General features: G+C 41.8%; 5 protein-coding genes across 9 annotated transcripts; 3 read left to right on the top strand and 2 right to left on the bottom strand.

Annotated features, from left to right (window-relative positions):
• On the top strand, positions 1,374-6,474 carry LOC8069729 (wall-associated receptor kinase 2). Its single transcript, XM_021446163.1, has 4 exons — positions 1,374-1,665; positions 1,782-4,080; positions 4,628-4,804; positions 5,038-6,474. Exons 2-4 carry the CDS (start codon positions 3,153-3,155, stop codon positions 6,228-6,230), a joined length of 2,298 nt encoding a protein of 765 aa, XP_021301838.1. The 5' UTR covers positions 1,374-1,665; positions 1,782-3,152; the 3' UTR covers positions 6,231-6,474.
• On the top strand, positions 9,743-15,633 carry LOC8069730. Of its 2 annotated transcripts, XM_002442393.2 has the most exons (9): positions 9,755-10,279; positions 10,539-13,257; positions 13,337-13,417; positions 13,550-13,702; positions 13,898-14,061; positions 14,135-14,282; positions 14,488-14,610; positions 14,698-14,785; positions 14,994-15,633. In XM_002442393.2, exons 2-9 carry the CDS (start codon positions 10,948-10,950, stop codon positions 15,179-15,181), a joined length of 3,255 nt encoding a protein of 1,084 aa, XP_002442438.2. In that variant the 5' UTR covers positions 9,755-10,279; positions 10,539-10,947; the 3' UTR covers positions 15,182-15,633. The 2 variants fall into 2 exon arrangements, with proteins under 2 accessions (XP_021301837.1, XP_002442438.2); XM_021446162.1 differs by lacking the exons at positions 14,488-14,610; positions 14,698-14,785; positions 14,994-15,633 and having other exon boundaries at positions 9,743-10,279; positions 14,125-14,263.
• On the top strand, positions 16,871-17,738 carry LOC8069731. Its single transcript, XM_002442394.2, has one exon. It carries the CDS (start codon positions 17,027-17,029, stop codon positions 17,336-17,338), a length of 312 nt encoding a protein of 103 aa, XP_002442439.1. The 5' UTR covers positions 16,871-17,026; the 3' UTR covers positions 17,339-17,738.
• LOC8076625 lies at positions 18,027-22,004 on the bottom strand. 4 transcript variants are annotated; one of them, XM_021446164.1, is made up of 12 exons: positions 21,631-21,807; positions 21,421-21,547; positions 21,197-21,310; positions 20,912-21,110; positions 20,371-20,416; positions 19,986-20,061; positions 19,561-19,864; positions 19,348-19,402; positions 19,084-19,234; positions 18,800-18,877; positions 18,633-18,702; positions 18,027-18,550 (listed from the first exon to the last, which is right to left on the bottom strand). In XM_021446164.1, exons 1-7 carry the CDS (start codon positions 21,805-21,807, stop codon positions 19,566-19,568), a joined length of 1,038 nt encoding a protein of 345 aa, XP_021301839.1. In that variant the 3' UTR covers positions 18,027-18,550; positions 18,633-18,702; positions 18,800-18,877; positions 19,084-19,234; positions 19,348-19,402; positions 19,561-19,565. The 4 variants fall into 4 exon arrangements, with proteins under 4 accessions (XP_021301839.1, XP_021301840.1, XP_021301842.1 ...); XM_021446165.1 differs by adding an exon at positions 21,889-22,004 and having other exon boundaries at positions 18,125-18,550; positions 19,348-19,864; positions 21,631-21,707; XM_021446167.1 differs by adding an exon at positions 21,884-21,953 and having other exon boundaries at positions 18,125-18,550; positions 19,348-19,864; positions 21,631-21,707.
• On the bottom strand, positions 18,296-19,362 carry LOC8069732 (SPX and EXS domain-containing protein 1). Its single transcript, XM_002443428.2, has 5 exons — positions 19,348-19,362; positions 19,084-19,234; positions 18,800-18,965; positions 18,633-18,702; positions 18,296-18,550 (listed from the first exon to the last, which is right to left on the bottom strand). The coding sequence occupies exons 1-5, from the start codon at positions 19,360-19,362 to the stop codon at positions 18,296-18,298; spliced, it is 657 nt and encodes a 218-aa protein (XP_002443473.2).

Genomic DNA, 22,566 nt, shown 5'->3' on the forward strand with positions numbered 1-22,566 from the left:
TTTTTCCCAAGATATCAAGAAGCTCTCTCTTCCCCCTAATCCTTGTTGGAGCCTCTCGCAAGGATGTCATCGCAAGTAACAAGCTCTACCAGATGCTCACAGTCCTTTCTCCAGCAAGTGGATCTCATGATGACCTTCTCTTGCATCGCTTCCCACTGTCTTCACTATCATGTTTTTGACCAAATATATCATGGGTCACACATTCCCTTGGTATAATTTAAGTGACCACTTCACACTCTGGAGGGTCTCACAAGACTATAAAGCCCTTGGTGTGCAACTCTTAGTGCACACAAGTACCGATAGCTTGGACGTATGCAGATCATGCTGAACACTAGACCTAAGCTTAACGCAAGCACCAAAGTGGTGGTTTAACTAGTCTAAGTATTTTGTAAAACACCTACACTAATCGCCGAGTGATTTCTTAAGCACTATGTTGATTGGTAGAGCAACTAAAGATGAGTCTCAGCTCACTAGCACCTTTCTTTAGTTCTAACACCCCTTAAATGGCCGGCCAAGGAGGATATATTTAGCCCCAACCTCAAATATAACCGTTGGTGGTTGCACATGAATTAGAGATTTCGGTTTTGATGCATGTACGGCGCATATAATCGTCATCTATCGTATTGATGTCTACAACACCCTAGTCCAGCACTAAGTAGTGATGAAATTAATCTCTTTCTCTCTATATATTTAGTCTTGACCTTAAACTTTCCAAATTTAATCACCATGGTAATTCAGTAATTGGTTAACAATTTCTGCATGGTGTGAGCTTGATCAGGAATAAGACCACGCCACCAGCATCTTGGTTCTTCTGTATTTCAAGAAAAAATCTCAGTTGCTCTCTCCCAATGCTTCCATGCCCGTCGTTCACCTAACCAGTGCCATCTCATGCAATCAATGCGTTGGAGTACGCTACTTTGATGGCATGATTAACTTTTAAATTTTTGCCTTTAAAAGAAAATTATACTTGCATGCTTATGTCCTTTTAGAACATAGGAATTTCACATAAATTCTATAGAAACATGATCTAGTTTATTTTTTGCAGAAAAAATGCAGTAAGAGGTAAAAATCTGGCGTTCCAAAGGGTGCGTGAAACTCAGACCCTATTTACCTGATACACGCACGCGCACATCTTCTTCTTCCTCACCCGCCAGCCTTGCCCCGCCCCGCCCCGCCCACCTCGACCAGAGCCTGTTTGCTTGGTTGATAGCCATGTCTAAAAGTATTGTTTGTTGATTTACTATGAGAGGAAAACACTGCTAAATAACTAGTAGATTAAGTAGAATAATCTCAAGTGAATAAAAATCTTAGTGGAAATGTGGAATGCTAGATGAATTGACGACTTTACCCTCCCATCCATTCAGTCACACGGCCGCACATCGCACCATCTCGCCCGATCACGGCCGCACGCTGGGTTTATCTGCTGGGGTGACCGATCCAGATGGCAGTGGGCCTTTCCGCCGGCGACAACGACGTTGGCTCGCGCAGCGGCGGCGGCAACGGATACCCCTCCCGGTGGCGCCGGAGGCTGCTCCCGGCTGTGGCCACTCCCGGCAGTGCGGCGGCGCCCCCTCCCGGCGACGGAGTTCCACAGATGGAGACTCCAAGACTGTTCAACGAGATTTTTCCGTATGAACAAAGCGACCTTTCCTGGGTTCCCGATGGGTAAATCTTCTGCCATTGCTTTTCCCCCTTGGTTATTGCAACTTGTAGACCCGGGTTTGCAAAACAAATAGCACAATTTGTTGATTCTGCTCCAATTTATGGCCTTGTCTGTGTAGGATGGATCCCAGTTCTTGCTACAGGCTTGCTGTTCATGTAGGTGCTTAGGTAAAGTTTACTGATGATGGCGATCGTGAGTACTGCGATGCTTGTAGCAACCCTAAGATTTTAGACAGGATAGCACAAATTGGAAGGATATGCTAATTGTCATCACTCATCAGTACAGTTGTGTGGATTTGGTAGCGTCAAGATAGCCAGATTTGGCTTAAACCTGACATTTTATTTTGCTGGTCTTGCTGATCCATTTCCCTTTATGAGGGTAAATTATGTACCGTCATGTATTTGTGAACTTGCTGAAAAGTGAAATCAACCTAATGTTATGTTGGCCTCTCTGCTTGGTTATATATTGTTGAAATGTTGGTTTGAACAGCAGGGGCATACTACTTGTCCTCTATAATAAGTGTATTTTGATCTATTTGATTAGGAAATATTATTACAAGAACTATACTGTCCACTAGCAAATTAGTACTGATTTATAGTCTTTTAGCAAAGGAAATATTTTAATGACCTATGGGAAAAGTCACCTTTGAAGAGTGTCCACCAGCCAATTTTCCCTTTAAGAACTGGTTGGGGAAACCATAATCAAAACCCTTGCAGTCTCAACCCCTTGCCATTCAGGGAAATACAAAAGAACACAACACAAAAGTCGACACCGGATCAGACTTAGCACAAAAAAAAAAAACCACTTCGGATGAGACACAAACTACTTCTGTGAATGACGGAAAACATAATTAACAAGCAGCAGCATGTATCATACATCCATACTCCTACACAAATTGGATCAAAAACAGAGGCAGCTTTGCTATCAGGCGGGGAAAAAACTATGTGCCAACAGATAGAAACAACTGAATGACATTTAATTTTCCCCTCAATTAATACTCTCCATATAAAAAAAAACTATAAACCATTTGTTATTACTGTGTATCTAGATATAGCGTATATTGAGGTGCATACTAAAAATATATGTATTTAGAAGAAAAGTCAAAACTATTTATAGTTTGAAGTGGAGAGAGTAAAAAGCAAAGCGGAAGTGAGAGGATGTAGTGGAACATATTCTAGACAGTTAATTGCTATGATGATTCCTGGACTTGACCCAACAGAAATCCCGACAACGACAGGATGCAAAGACTTGCGGTCTGTCCAAGTCATTGCACACACAAGGATAGGACCTGGTCTGGAGTCTCTGGACCTCCAAGTCAATGCACACACAAGGATAGGACCTGGTCTGGAGTCTCTGGACCATACAATTGCCCAGCCATCTTGATGCTCAGCATAGAGTTCGCATACATAAATCTTTTGTCCTTCCTCAAACTCTGAGGCATAGAAGGCAAGTGTTCCACTGAGTTCAGTTCAGACAGCTCTTCCAAATCATGCTGCTGCATAGATTAGGTGTGCATCAGCTATGGATCAGCATAGTGGTTGTAGCAACACTCTCTGTCGTAGCCATAGGAGCACTGCCGCCGCCTAGGCCTAGCAGCAGCTGCCAGAGAAAATGTGGCGGAGTCGACATCCCTTACCCGTTCGGCATCGGGCCAGACGACTCGCCCGACCACTGCTCCTTGCCCGGCTTCAACCTGAGCTGCAAGGACGACGGCCATGGAGTCCTCAGGCCATTTTACATAGATGTGGAGATTCAGAACATCTTGCTGCAGCAAGGTCAGGCCAGGATGAGGATGGACATGTCGACTTACTGCTACAACACGTCCGCTAAGGAAATGGAGGGCCATACATGGATTCTGAACCTGGCAGGTACGCCCTACAGATTCTCTGACACAGGCAACATGTTCACAGTTGTGGGGTGCCGAACGCTGGCGTACATCGGAGACGAGGACAACGTTGGCAGATACATGAGTGGCTGTGTGTCCATGTGCCGGCAAGCAGCCGACGTGAGCTCCCTCTCCAATGGCTCCTGCTCCGGGATTGGCTGCTGCACAACAGCCATCCCCAAGGACCTGCAGTACTACAAGGTCTGGTTTGATCCAGGCTTCAACACGTCGGAGATCTACAACACCAGCCGCTGCAGCTATGCAGCGCTGATTGAGGAATCCAGCTTCACATTCTCTACAAGCTATGCTACATCGGCGGCGTTCTTTGATGCGTACGGTGGGCAGCCGCCATTGCTGGTGGACTGGGCTATCGGGAACGAGACATGCAAGGTAGCCAAGCAAAAGCCTGGCGGGTTGTACGCCTGTGTCGATGACCGCAGCGAGTGCTTCGACTCAGCCAACGGGCCAGGCTACATCTGCAACTGCTCCAAAGGGTTCCAGGGGAATCCGTACCTTGTCGATGGATGCAAAGGTAACAAATCTGTGTATACATCTACCTGTTACAGTTATCATTTTCACTTGATTAATTACTCCTCTGATCCCAAATATATAAGTAAGAACAACTTACAACTTGGAACTGAGAGAATATATATCTGGTCTTTGTGGAGACTTCAGATGCACACTAGTCAGTGCAATAGGCTTATCACCAGTCCTAACTATAGCAACGATTGATGGGCAATATAGTCATTATACAACACACTTTAGTTATTACTGAATAAGTCCAAAAGGACTTATATTAATTTGCGAGATCGAAGGGATTAGTTAGTGATCAGTGAGATGGAAGAGATTCCTATTACAAGCTGATACCCAATTATGGGATGCATGTTAATGAAACTAGTAGTAGTAGGATTTTACTAGAAAAAATTATCAAAACTAAGTCTGTTGCAAGATCTAGTGACCTGAAACTGGAGTTTCTGAATTCATGAAATGTTTTTATGTCCTAGAAATAATATATTTCTACCATAATGTAATTTTTTACTCAACTCTTTATATGCCACTTCTAAGTTCTAACATTACAGATGTTGATGAATGTAATGACGATCCGGCAAAGTACCCTTGCTCTGTGAATGGAATTTGCAAGAATACTCCAGGTGGATATGAGTGCATTTGCCCTCCACATTACCCCAAAGGCAATGCTTACAATGGCACATGTGAGAAAGACCAAACGATTCCCCCTAAAGTCACAATACCAATAGGTACTACCCATATCTTTTTCGATTCATTTATAGTTTTGAGAGCATGATTGAAAAAGAAATCTATACTCATGGTGTCCACTTCGAGCAGCAATTGAATGACAGAGCCGCATATAATTTAGTCAAAGTGCATGCCAATTGTTGTCTCAGTCAATTGTTCCAACCATGGAGTATTTTCAAAACAATTTTGGCATCCTACTACCGACTTACAAGTCATATACATGTCTGATTTGCAGGAATTTTTGCTTTAGTTTTGGTTGGCCTACTACTTTTCCTTGGTAAAGAATGGATCAAGCACAAACGACGAATAGTAAGGCAAGAGTACTTAAGCAAAATGAATGAATGTTTTCAGCAGAACGGAGGCCAACTGCTCATGGATATGATGAAAGTAGAGAGCAACATTTCATTTCAGTTGTATGGCCGAGAAGCAATTGAGTTGGCCACCAATAACTTTCACAACAGCTCAATCATTGGAGAAGGTGGTCAGGGAACTGTTTATATAGGGCAAAATCTTGATGAAAAAAATAATCCTGTTGCAATCAAGATCTGCAAGGGATATGATGAGAGTAGGAGAATGGAATTTGGTAAGGAGCTGCTTATACTCTCTCGAGTAAAACATGGAAACATTGTCCAGCTTCTAGGTTGCAGCTTGCAGTTTGAAGCTCCAGTTCTGGTGTACGAATACGTACCGAATCAAACCTTGCACTACCTAATTCACAGCCAAGATGATGCATCCATCAGAACTCTGGAGATCCGTCTAAAAATTGCCAATGAGATAGCGTCAGCACTTGCATACCTGCATTCACTTAATCACCCGGTCTTCCATGGAGATGTTAAGTCTGTCAACATCCTGCTAAGCGATGACCTCTCAGCAAAAGTTTCTGATTTTGGATGCTCAATGATTAGGTCAGGAAATGAGACCGCCCAAGTAGTGAAGGGCACAATGGGCTACTTAGATCCAGAGTATCTGATGAATTTTGAGCTTACTGATAAGAGTGATGTTTACAGCTTCGGCGTTGTTCTTCTGGAGCTCCTAACACGTAGGACGGCACTGTCCAAAACAAAGGAGAGCCTTGTATCTATATTCAAGGAAGCTGTGAAGGAGGACAAGCTTTGGGATGATCTCATAGACAGGGAGATAGCCAACCAAGAAAACATGGATGTAGTGCTTCAGGTGGCTGCGGTGGCAAGCCAATGCTTGGTCATTACTGGTGAACACAGGCCAACGATGAGCCAGATTGCAGAGGAGCTCCACCAATTGGCTGGTCCAATCCCACACAACTCTCGAGCATTTCACGGTGTTATTAGCACACACATGTTGCGGGGACGGTCGTCAAACAATACGTCGAATTACAATACTAGTGAAGAAACCACAGACTACTACAATCTTCAGAAGAAAGCCTCAATGAGCATAGAGTTTGCAAGATGATTTTTTTTTAAAAAAAAAAACATCCATGCATGGATATTTATTGCCGCATTGCAAACATAGTAATTGACTTGTACTATATTCTGAAGATGTATTCTGCAGATATGATGATAAAGATATCATAACTGAGTTTAATTTGTTGAAATGTGTTATGGTGATTGTTTTTTTCCCTTGTGAGTTTTGTTTGACAAACACATAGAGATGCACAAGTGTGGTGAAAAATATAATGAAATTTCTATGAGTTCCATTAGTATTTCACCGTTGCTGCATGTCTTTTTTTTTTCTGTGAGTTCCATTAGTATTTCTGTGAGTTCCATTAGTATCAGCCCTTCGTACACTCTTGAAATCTTCATGATCACTCCTTCACTCTGATCACCAAGGAGTGCATATACAGTTCCATTATTTGTCACTTCCCACCGCTTCCATAATAAGGTCACTGTCTTAATGCAGACTTCTTTCTTCAGGTTCAGCAGCTGTCTCACCCCTTCCTGTTCCTGGGCTGATGTTGCTGATAGCTGATAGCAGCTGTTGTTGGACTGGCTCCAGTGGTAAGGGCCTCTTTGGATTCAATGGCTAATTGTTGGCTAGGTAAAATTAGCCCAAATAAGCTCTAGTGCACCCAAATAGAAGAGCTATTAGGTGCCAATTAGATAGGCAACTATAGTTTATTTGGACTAATTTGTTTGTCCATCTAGTAACTAGTCATGTGTATCTAAACAAACATGTGGTAAGTCACGCTGACTGCGTCTAGTTTCTTTGCATTTGAGGAAGCAAAAGCACACTACGCACGTCATATTTTATTTACTACTTTTGGATAGTGTCACAAGGTATTTTTAAGTTTTCTCCAAATATACCGGGGAAAGACAGGCCTGGCCCACGGCTCTTGTAGTTGTAGGGCCGAACTTGGACGTTAACATGAATCTTAATAAATTCATCAACCCAAAATAGTTTTTGAAGAAAAAGTTTATATTACATCCCTCATTTTCGTTTTTCCTTCCCAAACTCTAAAATATGGTAAAACACCTCCCTCGACTTTTAAAACTATTCATCTTACCTCCCTGACCATATTATAAGCAGTTTTGAAGGTGGTTTTGTCATTTTTTCTTATTTATTTATTTATTTTGGTTGAATCTTTAAAAAATCATAGTAAATCATCGAAAAAATATAAAATAGGAACTCTAATTTTGTTGGACTCCACGTGAGTAGAAACAGTGAACATATAATATGATATGCTTTATTACAAAGTTTTAGATCTATGCTTTTACGTAATTAATTACAATAATTCGTAGTTGTGGCTTTTATGGTCCAATTGTGATGAAATTTTTATGGTGAGCTAATTATTATATGATTGAATTGTATTTCATACTCATTAGATCATATATATATAGCTTAGTTATTTATTTTAACAAGTATAAACCTAAATAAAAAAGAAAAAGACAAAATTATCTTCAAAACCGCTTATAACATGGTTAGAAAGGTAAAATGAATGATTTTAAAAGTTAAGTGAGCTGTTTTGCTCAGTTTTGAAATTTAAAGAAAAAAACAGATTTCACAAAAAATAAGAGAGATAATATAGCCTTTTTCCTTTCAAATTAGAGTACTTTTGAACTGGCACATGATCCGGTCCAAAACCAGCCCGACCCCGCCAGCGAACGTTGCTAGATGCCCTGAAAAGTTCCGTGCTTTTTATAGGCCTACTCTAGCCCACAAGATGCTATTTTTATTTATTTATTTATTTTATTACGAAAACCAGCCCGACCCTGCCAGCGAACGTTGCTACCTGTATCCACGACGCGAGCACATGTGGATGTTTTCCGCCGGAAGCAAGCACTGGGACAATGCAGGCTGTCATGGTAGCTGTCCACTGTCCTCTGTCCACATGGATCCGACGTGGCAGTTTATTTTTCTCCATTTCTGGAACGTTCCAAAGAAAATTTTGTCTGTTTTCAAAATTTGGTACGAGCCTATTCGCTTGTCTTATAAGTCGTACTTTTTTCTACTAACTAATAATATTTTTCTCTTATAATAAAACAGCGAATACTATTTTTAGCTATAATTTTTCAGACTAGCGAACAGGCTCGAAATCGAAATGAAGCAAAGGGCACCATCTGATCGAGCAAAAGCTGGTCGGCAGGAAATTAAGAAAAAGTTTGAGCAATGCCTATCTTCTCCCTCTTCCTTTGTGTCTAATTGTCAAAGGGCTGAAGAAAATATTTGAGCACGCTATCCCAGCAAGTCAATGAGGTATTTTTTTCAGTTTACAAAAGAAGCACTTTTGCCGTTCATTTAATTTAAGAGAACGCTATGAATCATTTCATAGTGAGAGTTTTCTCTGCAAATTTATCTGTTAATTATAATCCAACAATGACAAAGAAAAATCTGATGCTACATCCCTCTTTGTTGTTTGAATCTAGGGGCCTGTTTGGTTGCGGGCGGTAAAGTTTACCGTTCGTCACATCGAATGTTTAGACACATGCATGAAGTAGTCAGTGTAAACTATTTATAAAACTAAAATGTGGTTAGAGAGTAATTTGCAAGACAAATTTTTTGAGTCTACTTAGTCCATGATTGGACAATAATTACCAAATAAAACGAAAATGCTACACTACCTGTTAAACTTTAACAACCCAAACCAAACACCCCCTAGTTACTTTAAAATTCCAAATGTTAAAGGATGGAGATAATGCATACTGCCTTCACCTCAGAAATGATGTAACCTATGGTTGGTCTTAAACACACTATCTTAGATTCAACTAATCTACAGAAAATACAATTGGTATTTATGGATCCAATAGATATATAGTGAAAACATTATACATGGCGAATCTACTGTTATTTAGTTAGTATGATGAATGGATGGAGTATATATTAGTATCATTATAACTTTATACTCAATCCATTTCAAGCTGTAAGATATCTTTGTTTTCTAGATACATTGTTTTATTAGGTATTTAGATATAGTGCACACCTAAGTGCATATCAAAATCTATATATATTTGGAAAAGACAAAACTTCTTATATTTTAAAATAGATAGAGTATAATTTAATTAAACTTAAAATAGTTTGACTTAGCAATATGCTAGAATTATACCATTTCTAGAATGAAGGAGTCTAATTTAAGGTGGGGTCAGCTTCACATAGTATAAATCTTGTTTAGTTCTCACCCAAAAACTTTTCACCCCGTCCGATCGAACATTTGGACATATGTATGGAACATTAAATATAAATTGAAAAATAACTAATTGCATATTAAATGCATCTTGCGAGATAAATATAGTCCATGATTGGATACTAATTAATGTGCAACAATACCGAAAAACTTTTCTTTTTGCGAACTAACCAATAGAAAAAAAGGTCGGTTTTGTCTTCTTGATGAAAATTCTTGAGGAGAATCTCTAGAGAACAATTCCATCAAAGTGAATCCTTAGCGCGAAAGAACCTGCTGACAATATTTATCTTCACCGACCAAGAACCAGGATACCACACATTTCACACTAAATTTCATTTGCAGCAGCAGGGGGGAAAAAACAGAAAAATAAGAGGCAAGTGCAAAACGCGGCGGCAAGAAGCAAGCACAGCAGCGGCGACCTGGCACGCCGTTCGCCACCGCCCTTAATTTGGCAAATCATAACGTAATTGTCAAACGGGGTCTGCCCTTTTTCTGTGGCTGCAATCAAATCCCCTGGTCGGAGGCCATGAGTGCCTTTTAGCGGAGGAAACCACCCGTCGCTGCGTTGTTTGGTGGCTTCGATCACTGCACCGCCCACAGCTTCGTCCCCGTCGTCGCCGTCCGCCCCCACCACCGCCACCACCCACCGGAAGAAAAGAGAGGTTAAGAAAAAACACAGAAAAGGAGAAAATTTGACGAGGAGCGCGGCATCGTCGCCGCGGTTTGAGAGGGCGAGGTGCCGCCAGCGCCTTCCGCCGGTAGGACTCGCGCGCACCCGTGCCCCGCGCGTAGCCGCCGGAGCTCGCCGGCGTTGGCGGCCGCCGCAGTGGGCGGATCACGCCGGTGTGGCCGGCTCGGGGTCGAGTTCTTCCCGTTTCCCCTGGTAAGGAACCCTTGCTTTGATTCGATGTGGTGTTCTGTTCTTTGGGATCTGTCTTTCCCCCAAGGGATTAAATCAAAATTCCACCTTTTAACCCCCGTACTCATTTGCTGCGTACCCGGTGGTACCCTAGCAATGGGAAGTGCTCACACATTTTATGGTTCCATTAGGTCCTTATTCGTCATTGCGCAACTTGATCAATCCATCTCGCATGTAAATGGGGAAATTTTATAGCTCAATCCAATCTGTCATTTTGCTGCAGGGACCAGGGGAGGGTATACAATGTGTGCTCTTGATGATTTGTCACAGCGATCCCCTTCTCTTGGTTATTAGCGAAAGCCGACGTTGCAGGGGACTACATCACAAGCAGCAACTCGCTGGTTGTCTCTCAGGAGACGAATCATTCAGAACTGGGACAGTTACAATTTGATAAAATTGTCATTACAGAGTCAAGGGAATGCGCATTGTCCGTGTCTCGCCTTCAAGCCTTTGCTCCTGCTCAGGGAAAAGCCTTTTGCACAGCAATCCTTCCTTTTTGTTCTGTGATGAATGAATAACCAGGTTGTCTATTAAGAATTTAAGATCTGACCAAAGTTCTAGTTCTGAGTAGGTTTGACTCTGAGAACCTTTCGGATGTCTCAACTACAGTTTTGCCACTGAAAGGTGCTGCTATGGATCCTACAAATTTGTTGCATCTGAGGACTGTCCCATCTGAGAATGGACTCAAACCGGTTGAAAATTCAAGCGACAATCTACAGGATATGGCTTGTGAGAGCCCCCTTGCTGGAAAAATCAAGTTCATGTGCAGCTTTGGTGGGAAAATCTTGCCTAGGCCAAGTGATGGGAAGCTCAGGTATGTCGGTGGGGAGACACGTCTCATCTCGATAACTAGGAACTTCTCGTGGAATGAACTAGTGCAGAAAACTCTCACAATCTACAGTCAGCCTCATATCATCAAGTATCAACTTCCTGATGAGGATCTGGACGCACTCATTTCTCTTTCGTGTGATGAGGATTTCCAGAATATGATGGAAGAATACTGCAGTCTTGAAAAGGCCAATGGCTCCATTAGACTAAGGATATTTCTTGTCTCCCTCAATGAATGTGAAGATTTGCCATTGGACACAAAGAGCTTGGAGAGTGAACCAGAGTATCATTTTGTTGTTGCTGTGAACAATCTTGCACATTTGAGCCGGAGCATTAGTGGCAACAATTTAATGAGCCAATCGAACCATCAATTGGATCCTTCTCCAAACCCCTTTAGAGACTCACCTGTCTGCCAAATCAATACAGAAGTTGGAGCCAAAGATTCTATTGGAGCAACTCCTAATGATCCTTCCTCTCAGTTTTTCCTTGCTCCATACACACAACAATTGGTGGCCGAGTCGTCAACAACTTCATCCCCAAGTTTAGGTCAGCAGAGGACCATGAAACAGTCTAGGATGCAACCCCCTGCAGATGAATTGACAACAAATCAAGAACATGTGAATAGAAGTGAAATCTGCAATGGCCCAAATTTGAATACCATGCTTCCCGACCATCTAGATAAGAAGCAAAATGATACAAACAAGGGTATTGGAACTGGATCTCCCATGCAACATCTTCACATTCAAAGGCAGGTAAAAGGTTTGGCTGGAAATGGTATTGACTTGGTTCCACGTACCAACTATGATGTTTCTACTCCAGCGGAAGCACCCTTCTATTCTGAAAAGGTCACCATGCATCCAGAAAATGCAGGATGGGCATCTGGGCTGCAGGAACACAGAGGCCAAATTCTAGGCATGCCTCATGCCTTCTCCGATCCTTTGCTAAACAATCGCAATGACTTACCTGCATCGAATTTGTCATTACCTGCTGGTTCCTACATGACCCAATCATTTTCCCAGAAAATATGTCAAACTAATGAGTTGGAGAGAGCAATAAGTAGGACTGGGCCAGCTTTTGAATGTGTTAAAGCCCCTGACATTGCCTGTACAGATGAATCAAATTACCTTGTTTCTAATCATTTTGACCAACAGTATAATCAAGGAATTATTGGCCCAGCCAGTTCACAACCACCAGTATATTACCAAGATGAAAGTTTGTCTACTAATGTGACACAAAAATGTCATGGTGGTGATCCTGTAGTGCAACGGCAGGATAATTTTTTTCATCAGGATAAAAGCGCAGGTCCCAATGTTGCTCCCTGGGGCAATTTTGTTGATACAGGGTTAATTTACAACGCACATGGTGCAAAGTTGTCCTCAGATGAGTTAGATGCTCTAGAAAGTTCAGTTCCAAAGCCGATGCATGCTACTGATCATTCCCTTTCATATCTCCTTAATGTATCCCAAGGAGACAATTCAGAAAGTGGATCGCATGTAGAGAAACTGAATTCAGGGCCTGTTACTAAAGATTATGGAACTACTGGTTATGTGCATGGAACTGATAAAGTTGCTCCAGAGCCTCACATTTTGTTGCCTATAAAGTCTTCTGAAGCTTTTGTCACACAAAGATCAATGGGCAATGGAGAACCTGGTGTATATCAGAATGATAATTTGCGCAAGTCATCAGTGCATAGCCCTGGCTTGGCTACCTCTCTACATACTGGGCTGATTGATACTGATCTGAATATGAACTTGCACGGTAATGGTGGCCTCTCTCTGTCTTCGCTTCATATTCCAGTTGTGGATGGTGTTTCTAGGAGAGAGGATCCCCTTCGTGATTGGGGCAATATCTCCTGCAGTAAAGGAATAATTGGATTTGACCATACCACCACCAATAATGAACACATAAAGCTAGCACACAGGCTGCACGATAATGTTCAAATGAATGTACCTGTCATAGTTGAGGACGTGACTGATAATGTGCCTTCAGGCATTCCATCATCGAGACCAGTTGTTCCTCAGGTTGTAATGGCAGCTGAAGAACAGCAAGAGGTGATTCTTTCATCACAGAAGGATGATGATACTAGGAGTGACGGGCCAGAGTTAGCTAATGAGGTATAGCCTATATCTATATATTATTATTCATCCACATTGATGTTTGAGCATCTCTCACGTTCATTGTTCCAAATCTCAGGATCATGATGATGGCGTTGCTGATGGGTCCATTAGTGATGCTGTAGTTGCTGAACTTGAAGCCAGCATGCATGGATTACAGGTGCAGCTCTCCCATGGTCTTAATTTAGTCTTAAGCAAGATTACTATCTGATATACAAAACAACATTGACATGCGTTTTGTCAATGACATGCAAGTGATAGAAACATGTGGTGGTTGTGATTTGATGAACAGATCATAAAAAATGGTGACCTCGAGGAGCTACGTGAACTGGGATCTGGGACATTTGGAACTGTATACTATGGAAAGTGGCGAGGAACTGATGTTGCTATCAAGCGCATTAAAAAAAGTTGTTTTGCTGGAAGATCATCTGAACAAGAGAAACTTGTGAGTATTGTTCCTTTAATCTGTTTAACCATTTGATCTCTTCATCATCCATGCAAAAAAAGGGGACACCAAACAGGAAAACACTGACAATAAGGTTTGATGTGATTGTTGGAACGGAAACCTTTTAATATATTATTACATTCATTATTATTTAATTATTTCCGATTTTAAGTTAAAACTTATTTTTTTCCACAGACCAATGACTTTTGGAGGGAAGCAAAGATTCTTTCAAAGTTACATCATCCAAATGTTGTCGCTTTCTATGGTGTGGTTCCTGATGGAACTGGAGGAACACTGGCAACCGTGACTGAATTCATGGTGAATGGCTCACTGAGAAATGTTCTTTTAAGGAAAGACAGGTGGGTCTTGTATGTTTCTGTTGGATGTTTTCCACTCTGCACAATGATGTGACTGTTTACTAGATCTGTGTAGAATGCTTGATCGTCGGAGAAAACTTACCATTGCTATGGATGCGGCGTTTGGGATGGAATACTTGCACTCCAAAAGCATAGTGCATTTTGATTTGAAATGCGACAATTTACTTGTTAATTTGAGAGATCCTCAGAGGCCAATTTGCAAGGTAGGTTTGGTTCATCAAGAGCTGGGGTGAATTATTAGGAGTTTGTGTTCATTGCCAGTGAACAGCAAAGTTTCACCTTGGTTTTTTTCTTTCCAAAAGAAAATAACAAAAAAACAAAACAAAACAAAAAGTTTCACCTTGGTCTGGCCTTCCAACTCTCATGTTGTTTGCTCTGTTACATTAATAATTCATTGCTAATTCTTAGGTTGGAGACTTTGGGTTGTCAAGAATCAAGCGCAACACTTTGGTTTCTGGTGGTGTTCGCGGCACTCTTCCATGGATGGCACCAGAGCTACTGAATGGTAGCAGCAGCAAAGTCTCTGAGAAGGCAATTTTTTTTCCACCGAACTCCTGATCATTCCTTGCATATGCAACCATGGCCACATGATATGTCATGAGTATGTAATACATGCAGGTGGATGTATTCTCTTTTGGGATAGTTTTGTGGGAGATCTTGACTGGTGAGGAACCGTATGCAAATATGCATTGTGGCGCTATCATAGGTATGTATCCGCAAATGTGCATCCAACCTTTTGTTTGCCTTTCAGCATCGATACATTTCTCGAATGTTTTTTTCCTCGAACGTCAGCAATGATACATTTAATGAGAAAGGAAGCAATCAAAATACAGTTCTTCATTAGCCCTGAGCATTTGAAATTTCTTTAGTCTTGTTGAATCCTCCATTTAACTAGCATTATTTGTTGCGAGAAGGCGGTATTGTCAGTAACACTCTCCGGCCTCCAATCCCTGAAAAGTGTGACCCTGATTGGCGAAAGCTGATGGAGCAATGTTGGTCGGCCAACCCTGATGCTCGCCCCTCATTCACCGAGGTCACTGACAGGTTACGAGCCATGCCACCAGTGCTTCAGTCAAGAGGACAGGCTCCAGCGAACAGATAAAAGTGTTATAACATCAGCCAGCAGATTATTTAACTGCAGTGGGCTGGATGAACAATCAGATTCTGCACTGACCCGCGAGGCTCTTATGTGTGCATAGAGTATATATATATACATGTACTTACTATTGGTCATGGTGTGTATTCTATCCTGACGTAAATATGCTTTTTGACCCCATGTTGAGGGTTTCTGATGTAATTACATGTATCTGAGTGAAAAAAGTAGCGCAGGCGGGTTGTGGTGGCCTCTCGTTAACAATTTTGTGTGTATAGGTTGTGAGGGTCTACCAGATAGATGTGTGGACTACTCAAGCTTTTTGGGGGCCATGGGTTGTAAAAATATGAGCTTGAAACTTGTAATTATGTGTAACAGATGGATTGTTGACTTATACTGGTTGGCATGCCACCTTTGGAACTTTGAAATTGAGAAATATACATGGAACGTTTTGCTGAACATCAAGCAGCTTGTGGCTGAGCTCAGGGGTTGAAGTTTGAACAGGAACATGATATAAACTTTGTTTGATTTTTGTGTCAGGGCTTGTTTAGTTTGCATCCTGAAAAGTTTTTAGGATGATATAATAATCATGGACTGTATAGGGTGAAAAGTTTTCGCAAAATACATGTACAGGTTGAAAAGTTTTTAGGTGGGACTAAACAAGGCCTGACAAGGCTAATCCCGTTCAGATGTTGTCAGTTACAACGGATAAGGTCCGTTTCCGTGATTCCGTCCAATGGGTATATCTGGATCTGAGACACTAGATCTGGTCCTGGTCCTGGTCCTGATTTCTCACCGCATTTCCTGGCAATTGCTGCTGTGCTGCAGATGAACAAAGGCGCTGGCCGTGCGTTGTCGGTTATGGAGCTAGTGTTACCGACATGAACGTGTACCTGGGTCACCGTGCTACTCCATGCTTTGGACGGTGGATTCTTGCTGGGATATAGCCCTAGTTTACCGAGACAAGCCCAAGGGCACTGTAGCCAGTCCTAGTTTAAATCAGTGGTCACCGACGTTGGATGCCACTGCTTAGTGCTCGGTGCTTAATTATCTCTCTGGTCTGACCAAACTCTTTTAGGTTTGTCTGCAAAACCAGTAAAGTGTTGCTACTGAAAGCTGATTTTTCCCCCCTTTCTCTCCATTGGTGCCTTGGTTAGGGAATTACCTAACAAGTACAGTACGTCTCCATGATTCCATTGGTGCCTTGGTTAGGGAATTACCTAACAAGTACAGTAACAAGTGCCTCCAAACCAAAAAAGAATAAAGGAGAAAAAAGGTAAATCTGGTCGGTCATTCGTTCACACTAAATATAATGTGTTTTTCTATATGCTAAATATAGTGTGCTACCATTCCGGCCTTTTTTACCAGGTGCCCTGACGCGTGACAGCACGAATCTGGGAGCACACGCGTGTCATTAGCATATGCTTACTATGCAGTAAAAAGGTGAAGACGATAGTGGAATGTGCTGGAGTCGTCGTCATCATCGATCATCAGTGTCAAATTGTCAATGACTGACGGGACGAAAATAAACAAAGCAAACAGGCGGCGGTGACACGTGAAACCATGTCCGGCAGCTACCTGTTTCGAGCTTGAAGTCCCTTTCCATTTTTTAAATGAATGATTAAGCGTAAATAATTGCGGTTAGAGTGGTTACTAAGCACGCTAGCTCCCCCTCCATCGCCGTCTATAAATACGCTTGCCATTGCCACCTTCAACCCTCTCAATCTCACTCATCACTCTTGCTCTCTCTCGCGTCGCCATTAGCGTACTTGCTCTCTCTGTCTCGAGCTAGCTCATCAGGGGAGGGACAAAAACCAACTAGAGGAAGACACTTGCCTAGTTGCCTCGCCAGCCATGTCGTCCTCCATGGTGTCCAAGAACGCGCCGCCGCCGGCTGGGTACGGCGGCGACGGCCGGGAAGGCAGCGCCGAGGGTGAGGCGGCGCCGGTGACGAGCTGCCTGTACCTGCGCCCAGGGGCGGGGGCGCTGGACAGGGACGCCGTGCTGCGCCGCATCCGCCACCGGAGGCGCCACAACCGCCTCCGCGACACGCTGCGCTCCATGGTGCAGGCGCCGGCGTCGCCGCCGCAGCCGGCGGAGCCGGACGGCGACGTCGAACGGCGGCACCTCCCGTGGCCGCTCGACGAAGCCTTCTCGGCGCCGTAGCTTTGAGTATAGAATTAGTCTCTTGTGCAGATTAAGCAAATGCCATGGTCCAGTGTCAGTGTGCACTCGCCTCTTCTTGTGTAGATTGTCAAGAACAGGTGCAAATTAAATAATCGAGCATAGTGCTAGTGCAGTAGATGTATGTATATAAAAGTCAGTGCAACAAGGATGGAGCCATGGATATGCAAGGATTGTTTGGGAATTGGAAGCATCTTTGTATAATTGCTTGCCTGCTTGGTGTTTTATGAATCATGCTCAAGTAATTAGACAAATTATGTTTGTACTGAATGTTTCATTTGTGTTCTGGGTTCAGGACCTTTTTTTTTCCTCTATTTTCCAAAATATCTTCATTCTGTGGGTGGATACAATGATTGGATCACATCATATACCATTAGACTCAGCTCCCTGGATTCAAAGTTTTTGTCTTTTATATTTCCTATAGTGCTATGATGTTACTTCATCAGGTCCCAGCTATCTGATAAACTGGTGATAATGCGATATGAAATGTCTTGCGCTCTCACGCAAGCAGTTTGTCTGTTATAGCCTATGTGGCACTCACCAAAGGTATGATAATAATAAACAAGATAAGAGAGAAGTGCTGTGCCAAATTACTCATGATTTAGTGCAGGTATATATTTGGTACACATCAAAGATAAAAGCAGGACAATAGTCGTAAGTGAAGACAATCTGAAAAAAGTTCGTAAAATTTCAGCATTACTATTATTCTTTCATGTGTACCAAATATCCCCACAAGAGGGTCACAACAGTATACATCCCCACAAGAGGAGTCGCCAACAAATTTCAACTTTTTTATATAGAAACCTATCGTGTATCCCTGACCTTTTGAGCTCTACAGACAAAATCTGAACCATCGACGTAAAATTGGCTATAATGGTCACGTTAAAAGAATGGTGATGAATCTGTATCGCAAAATATGATATTACTGTTCTGTTCAGCTCATATTGTATGGTTACTAGAATCCAGTAGCCTGTCTCCTTCCGAAGGCATGTCAGATGACATCTCCAAGTTTTTTTTGGCTGTCATCTTGTTCCACTCATTCTCGACTCGGAGAACACCCACTGCCCACCGTCTCAGTATATCCAGAGCTGCTATGGTGAACACTGTCAGGTAGTTGTGCCGAAGATGCGCCGAGAGCTTGTATGTCCATGTGCATCGCAGAACCAAATTGCTGCCCAACACCCAGTAGAATACCTGTAGAATTTGCACAGAACAGACTGGTGACAAATTTGTTCAGGGAGTTAACTAAGAAGCATTTATGTGTTCAAGTTCATACCCAGTTCTGCCCATAAAGAAGATTAGTCCATATGCTTGGGTTTTTGAACATGAAAATCCTGGTTAGGATGCTGCAGGTACATAAAGCAAAAGCTCATTAGCAGCAGCAATAGGGATGTGTGAAATGCTGAACAAATAGTAGAGTCATTATGTAAAGGCGCTACAAACCTCAGATCCCAATCTCGCTTTATATCCCAGTAGAAGGAATACAGTGAATTAATAACACTAGAGATCAGCCAGAGAGGCCTGTAGAAACCAACCCACTGATCAGGATACACATGATACTTGAGAGCAGAAAGAAAAATCACAGGAATTGCTGTTGAGTACTTGAGAGCTGGATTCAGGATATAAAAAAAAATGGCAAGTTATTCTAGAGAAAGGTATAGAAGTAAACATACAAGTCTCCTACAAAACAAATAAACAATCAAAGTTAATGCTTGATGAATGAATACCATTCAAGAGACATGTCTTCTCCTTTGTATCCTTGTACTGCCGGAGACATTGGAAGAAACGCCACAAGTAGGGGAACACAAGAACAAGAGGAATAGCTACAGAATGACTGCCACAAACAGAATCTGCTTCAAACCAAGCGATTGTTGCAACCTGTAAAATACAAAAATGAGAAACATCACAGGAATGAGAGATTCAGTCCCAACGATAATTTAAACTGATGACGAAAATATGTGCATAGCAAAGAGCACATGCAAGAAACCAACCTGGCGATTTACCATACGACAAACCGAACGCTCCAGATCTGAAACGCGACCAAAACTGGAAGTTTGGAACCATCATGTACAAGATTTTGCTTCAGTCAGTGTAGGAGAACAGAAAGTCAACGACTTAAAATGACAAGCTAGTAAAGACAAGCAAGGATTTCATCTCGCAGTATTCTGAATGACAGGGTTACACGACCGTAAGAGTTTACGGACTTTCTTCACTCTAGCAGCTGATCTAAGTCATAAAAGTCGTCGTCCTCTTGATTTTGTACTCCTGATTCATCATTGTCAATCGCCATGATCTGATTGCTATGGGATGCGTCCTCGTGATCTTGTACTCCTGATTCATCATTGTCAACCACCATGAGCCGATTGCCAGGGGTTAATCCTGTTCTCTCGTAGAACCCCTCCTTCTGGGCATCCCATTCTTTGACGACTTCGTCTATCTTGTCACCCAACAGCTTGTCACTCTGAAGGAGGTGCTTAGCATCTTCAACTTCCACAATCTGGCTTGCCTCTGTCCATGTGATAGGGGCAAACAAACAGCAGTTGGGTTAGGAACAGTGTTTGTCCAGAGTTTTACATAAATAAAGGAGAAGAAAATGCACACATATCCAACAGTGACAATTGACAGGCACCTGCAAGGGCCAATTCCTTTGCTTCTGCGTACTCCTTTGACAATTTCTTGATGCTATCAAGCTCAAACTCAGCACCCTAGAGGAAGCCAAATAAATCAGTAACAGAAGCATACCTGCATAGTGTTTGTAGTATAAATAAAAGAAAGGATTGGCAGGCTGCCTTTTGTTCTTGTGATGATATATTTCCAACCGAAGACAGCACAATAATTCTTTAATAAGATCTTATGGAAAATAAGAGGAAGCACAGGTCCAATTTACAGAGCTTGTATTAAAACATAAAACTAGAAGGATCATGTTCTCGCTTGCATGTGCAAAACACGGAATCGTGTCATCGCCATGCTACCATGATAGGAATAGAACTATAAAGTAGAAGCACAGAACTTACCAAGTCCATGTGCATATAACTTTCTGCTTGGGTATTTGCAAATAACCTGCAAAATAAAAGTTACAGGAAAATATCAGCAGGCAATAAATTTAGCCTTGTTTTTTTTTATTGACTAAATTATAGCCCTGTTTGCAAAGAAACATTGAGTAATAACCTGCACTTTGGAACAACGACAGGTAGCAAGGCGAAGGAATTTAAAGTATGTCACAATCTTATTTGTTAGGCACGATTGCTTACAGTACTAACACTCACATGGACATCATATCAAAGAAAACAGTGATGCTACATCTTGTTTAGATGTCTATTGGTGCAATTTACTCAAAACAAAAATACCATGGAAAAAAATAGCCCGCTATTTTTGCCGCTATAGCCCGAAATGGCTTGAAAAAAATTGTGCCGCTATTTGCGTTCATGCACAATTTTGCCGCTAAAGTACGCTAATTACGGTTTATAAAACGCTAAACACCTTGGCCTTAGCTCGCTATTTAAAACATGGAAAAATACTAATGCTAAAGATCACGGTGGCAAAAGTCACACGTACTTGTCACAGGCAAATTTTACTCGCTTGTTCTGCAATGCAGTCAACTCCTCAACCTGCTTGCCCCCATTGTCATCAATCAAATTCATGTAGCCAAGCAAAAACATGCCTTTATCGAGCATCCTTTTAACAAGTGCAGGCACGAGCTGCAGTCCATTTTGCTTAGCCATAACAACGAAATCTTTCAGTTGCCTAGACTCCTCTGTTTCCAACAGAAGAAAATATTTAATGCATTAAAGAATAGTTTCTACCTGCACCAGATCATTGGCTCGAATATATGTGCCTTACCAAGAGACAAATAAATCTTGAACTGTGGCTTGTATGGCTGGCACTCATACAGACAGTAAAGGCAGTAAAGTCCAGCCAATCTTTGGGGTAGTGAACTTTGAGAAGTCAAATGACCTGGACACACACAATTAAGTGGAAAATAATTCAGCTGTCACCGCAAAAAGGATCATTAGTAAGTGTGGGTTCAGTTCAGAAATATGTGCTTCCAGGAAACCAGCACCTACCAATACAATGCAGAAAGAGGGACTGCATGAATAAACCCGAGTTTGTCTTAGGTCTGCCTTCATAAATATAAGAAAATTTCTTGGCCATCCACACTCGTTTAAATTCAGCAAGTGACATATAGTTCTCCTACCAATCAGGAACGCACAGCTGTTATTATTCATCTAAAGTTAATATGCGCACAACACACGGGGAGAATTTGGCAAAATTACCTTGGCATAATCAGCTATGAGCTCATCGATGTCCAGCTTGAAAGGAGCAATATCTATATTTACAGGCATGACCAAGCCTGAAATTGTATAAGAAATGTATAGTTCAGTTGATTGGAGGGGGGGAAAAAAAAGAAGTCGGCAACCCAGCAGGTGCGACGGGTGCCGCGAGGTCGGCATCGGGGCGCGGTTCCGGTGCCCGTACCAGGGCTGCGACCACGACCTGCACCGGCAGTGCGCGCTGCCGATAGACTACCTTACCGAGGACCGAAGCGATGGGAGGCGGCGGGGCCGAGGGGAATTGGGGAAGCAGGAGGGCGGCGGCGTCGGGCGGTGGGGGCATTCGGCCATAGCGGACCTACAATTTTATGATAGGGTACGCCCCTCAAAAAAAATTTACTCAATTCGCTAAAATCACTTCGAAATCGGTAAAACTACAAAACCATGTGCATTAAATAACACAATAAACTTTAAATTTAAAGATTAGCTAAAAACTATAACAAATTATGATATAAAAAAATACAAATAATTTAAAATAATAGCCATAAAAGAGATTTACAACAAGATGGAATGAAAAGATAGCAAAAGAAAAGATGAAATATGTTATTTATAGTTATAATATCTAGAGAGGATAAAAAAAATAAAAATAGAGACACATAGAGTGTCATGGGATACAACGGGAGGGGACAAAAAAATAGAAAAAACTAATCCATACTTAATTTTAAAAGTTATAAAAGAAAATAGAAAATTAAAATATCATTGTATAAAGTTATTGATAAGTCATATAAAACATAGTCAAAGTTATATTATTTTTATTTATTTTTTTATTTTCTGACGTGTCTCATAGGAAATAACAACTTAGAATAAATAAAATTAGAAAGTAAAAGAGTAAACATATTATATTAGTTATTAATATATCGAGAGAACAAAAAACTAGAA

The sequence above is a fragment of the Sorghum bicolor genome, chromosome 8, assembly GCF_000003195.3.
Source record: "Sorghum bicolor cultivar BTx623 chromosome 8, Sorghum_bicolor_NCBIv3, whole genome shotgun sequence".
Classification (NCBI taxonomy): domain Eukaryota; kingdom Viridiplantae; phylum Streptophyta; class Magnoliopsida; order Poales; family Poaceae; genus Sorghum; species Sorghum bicolor.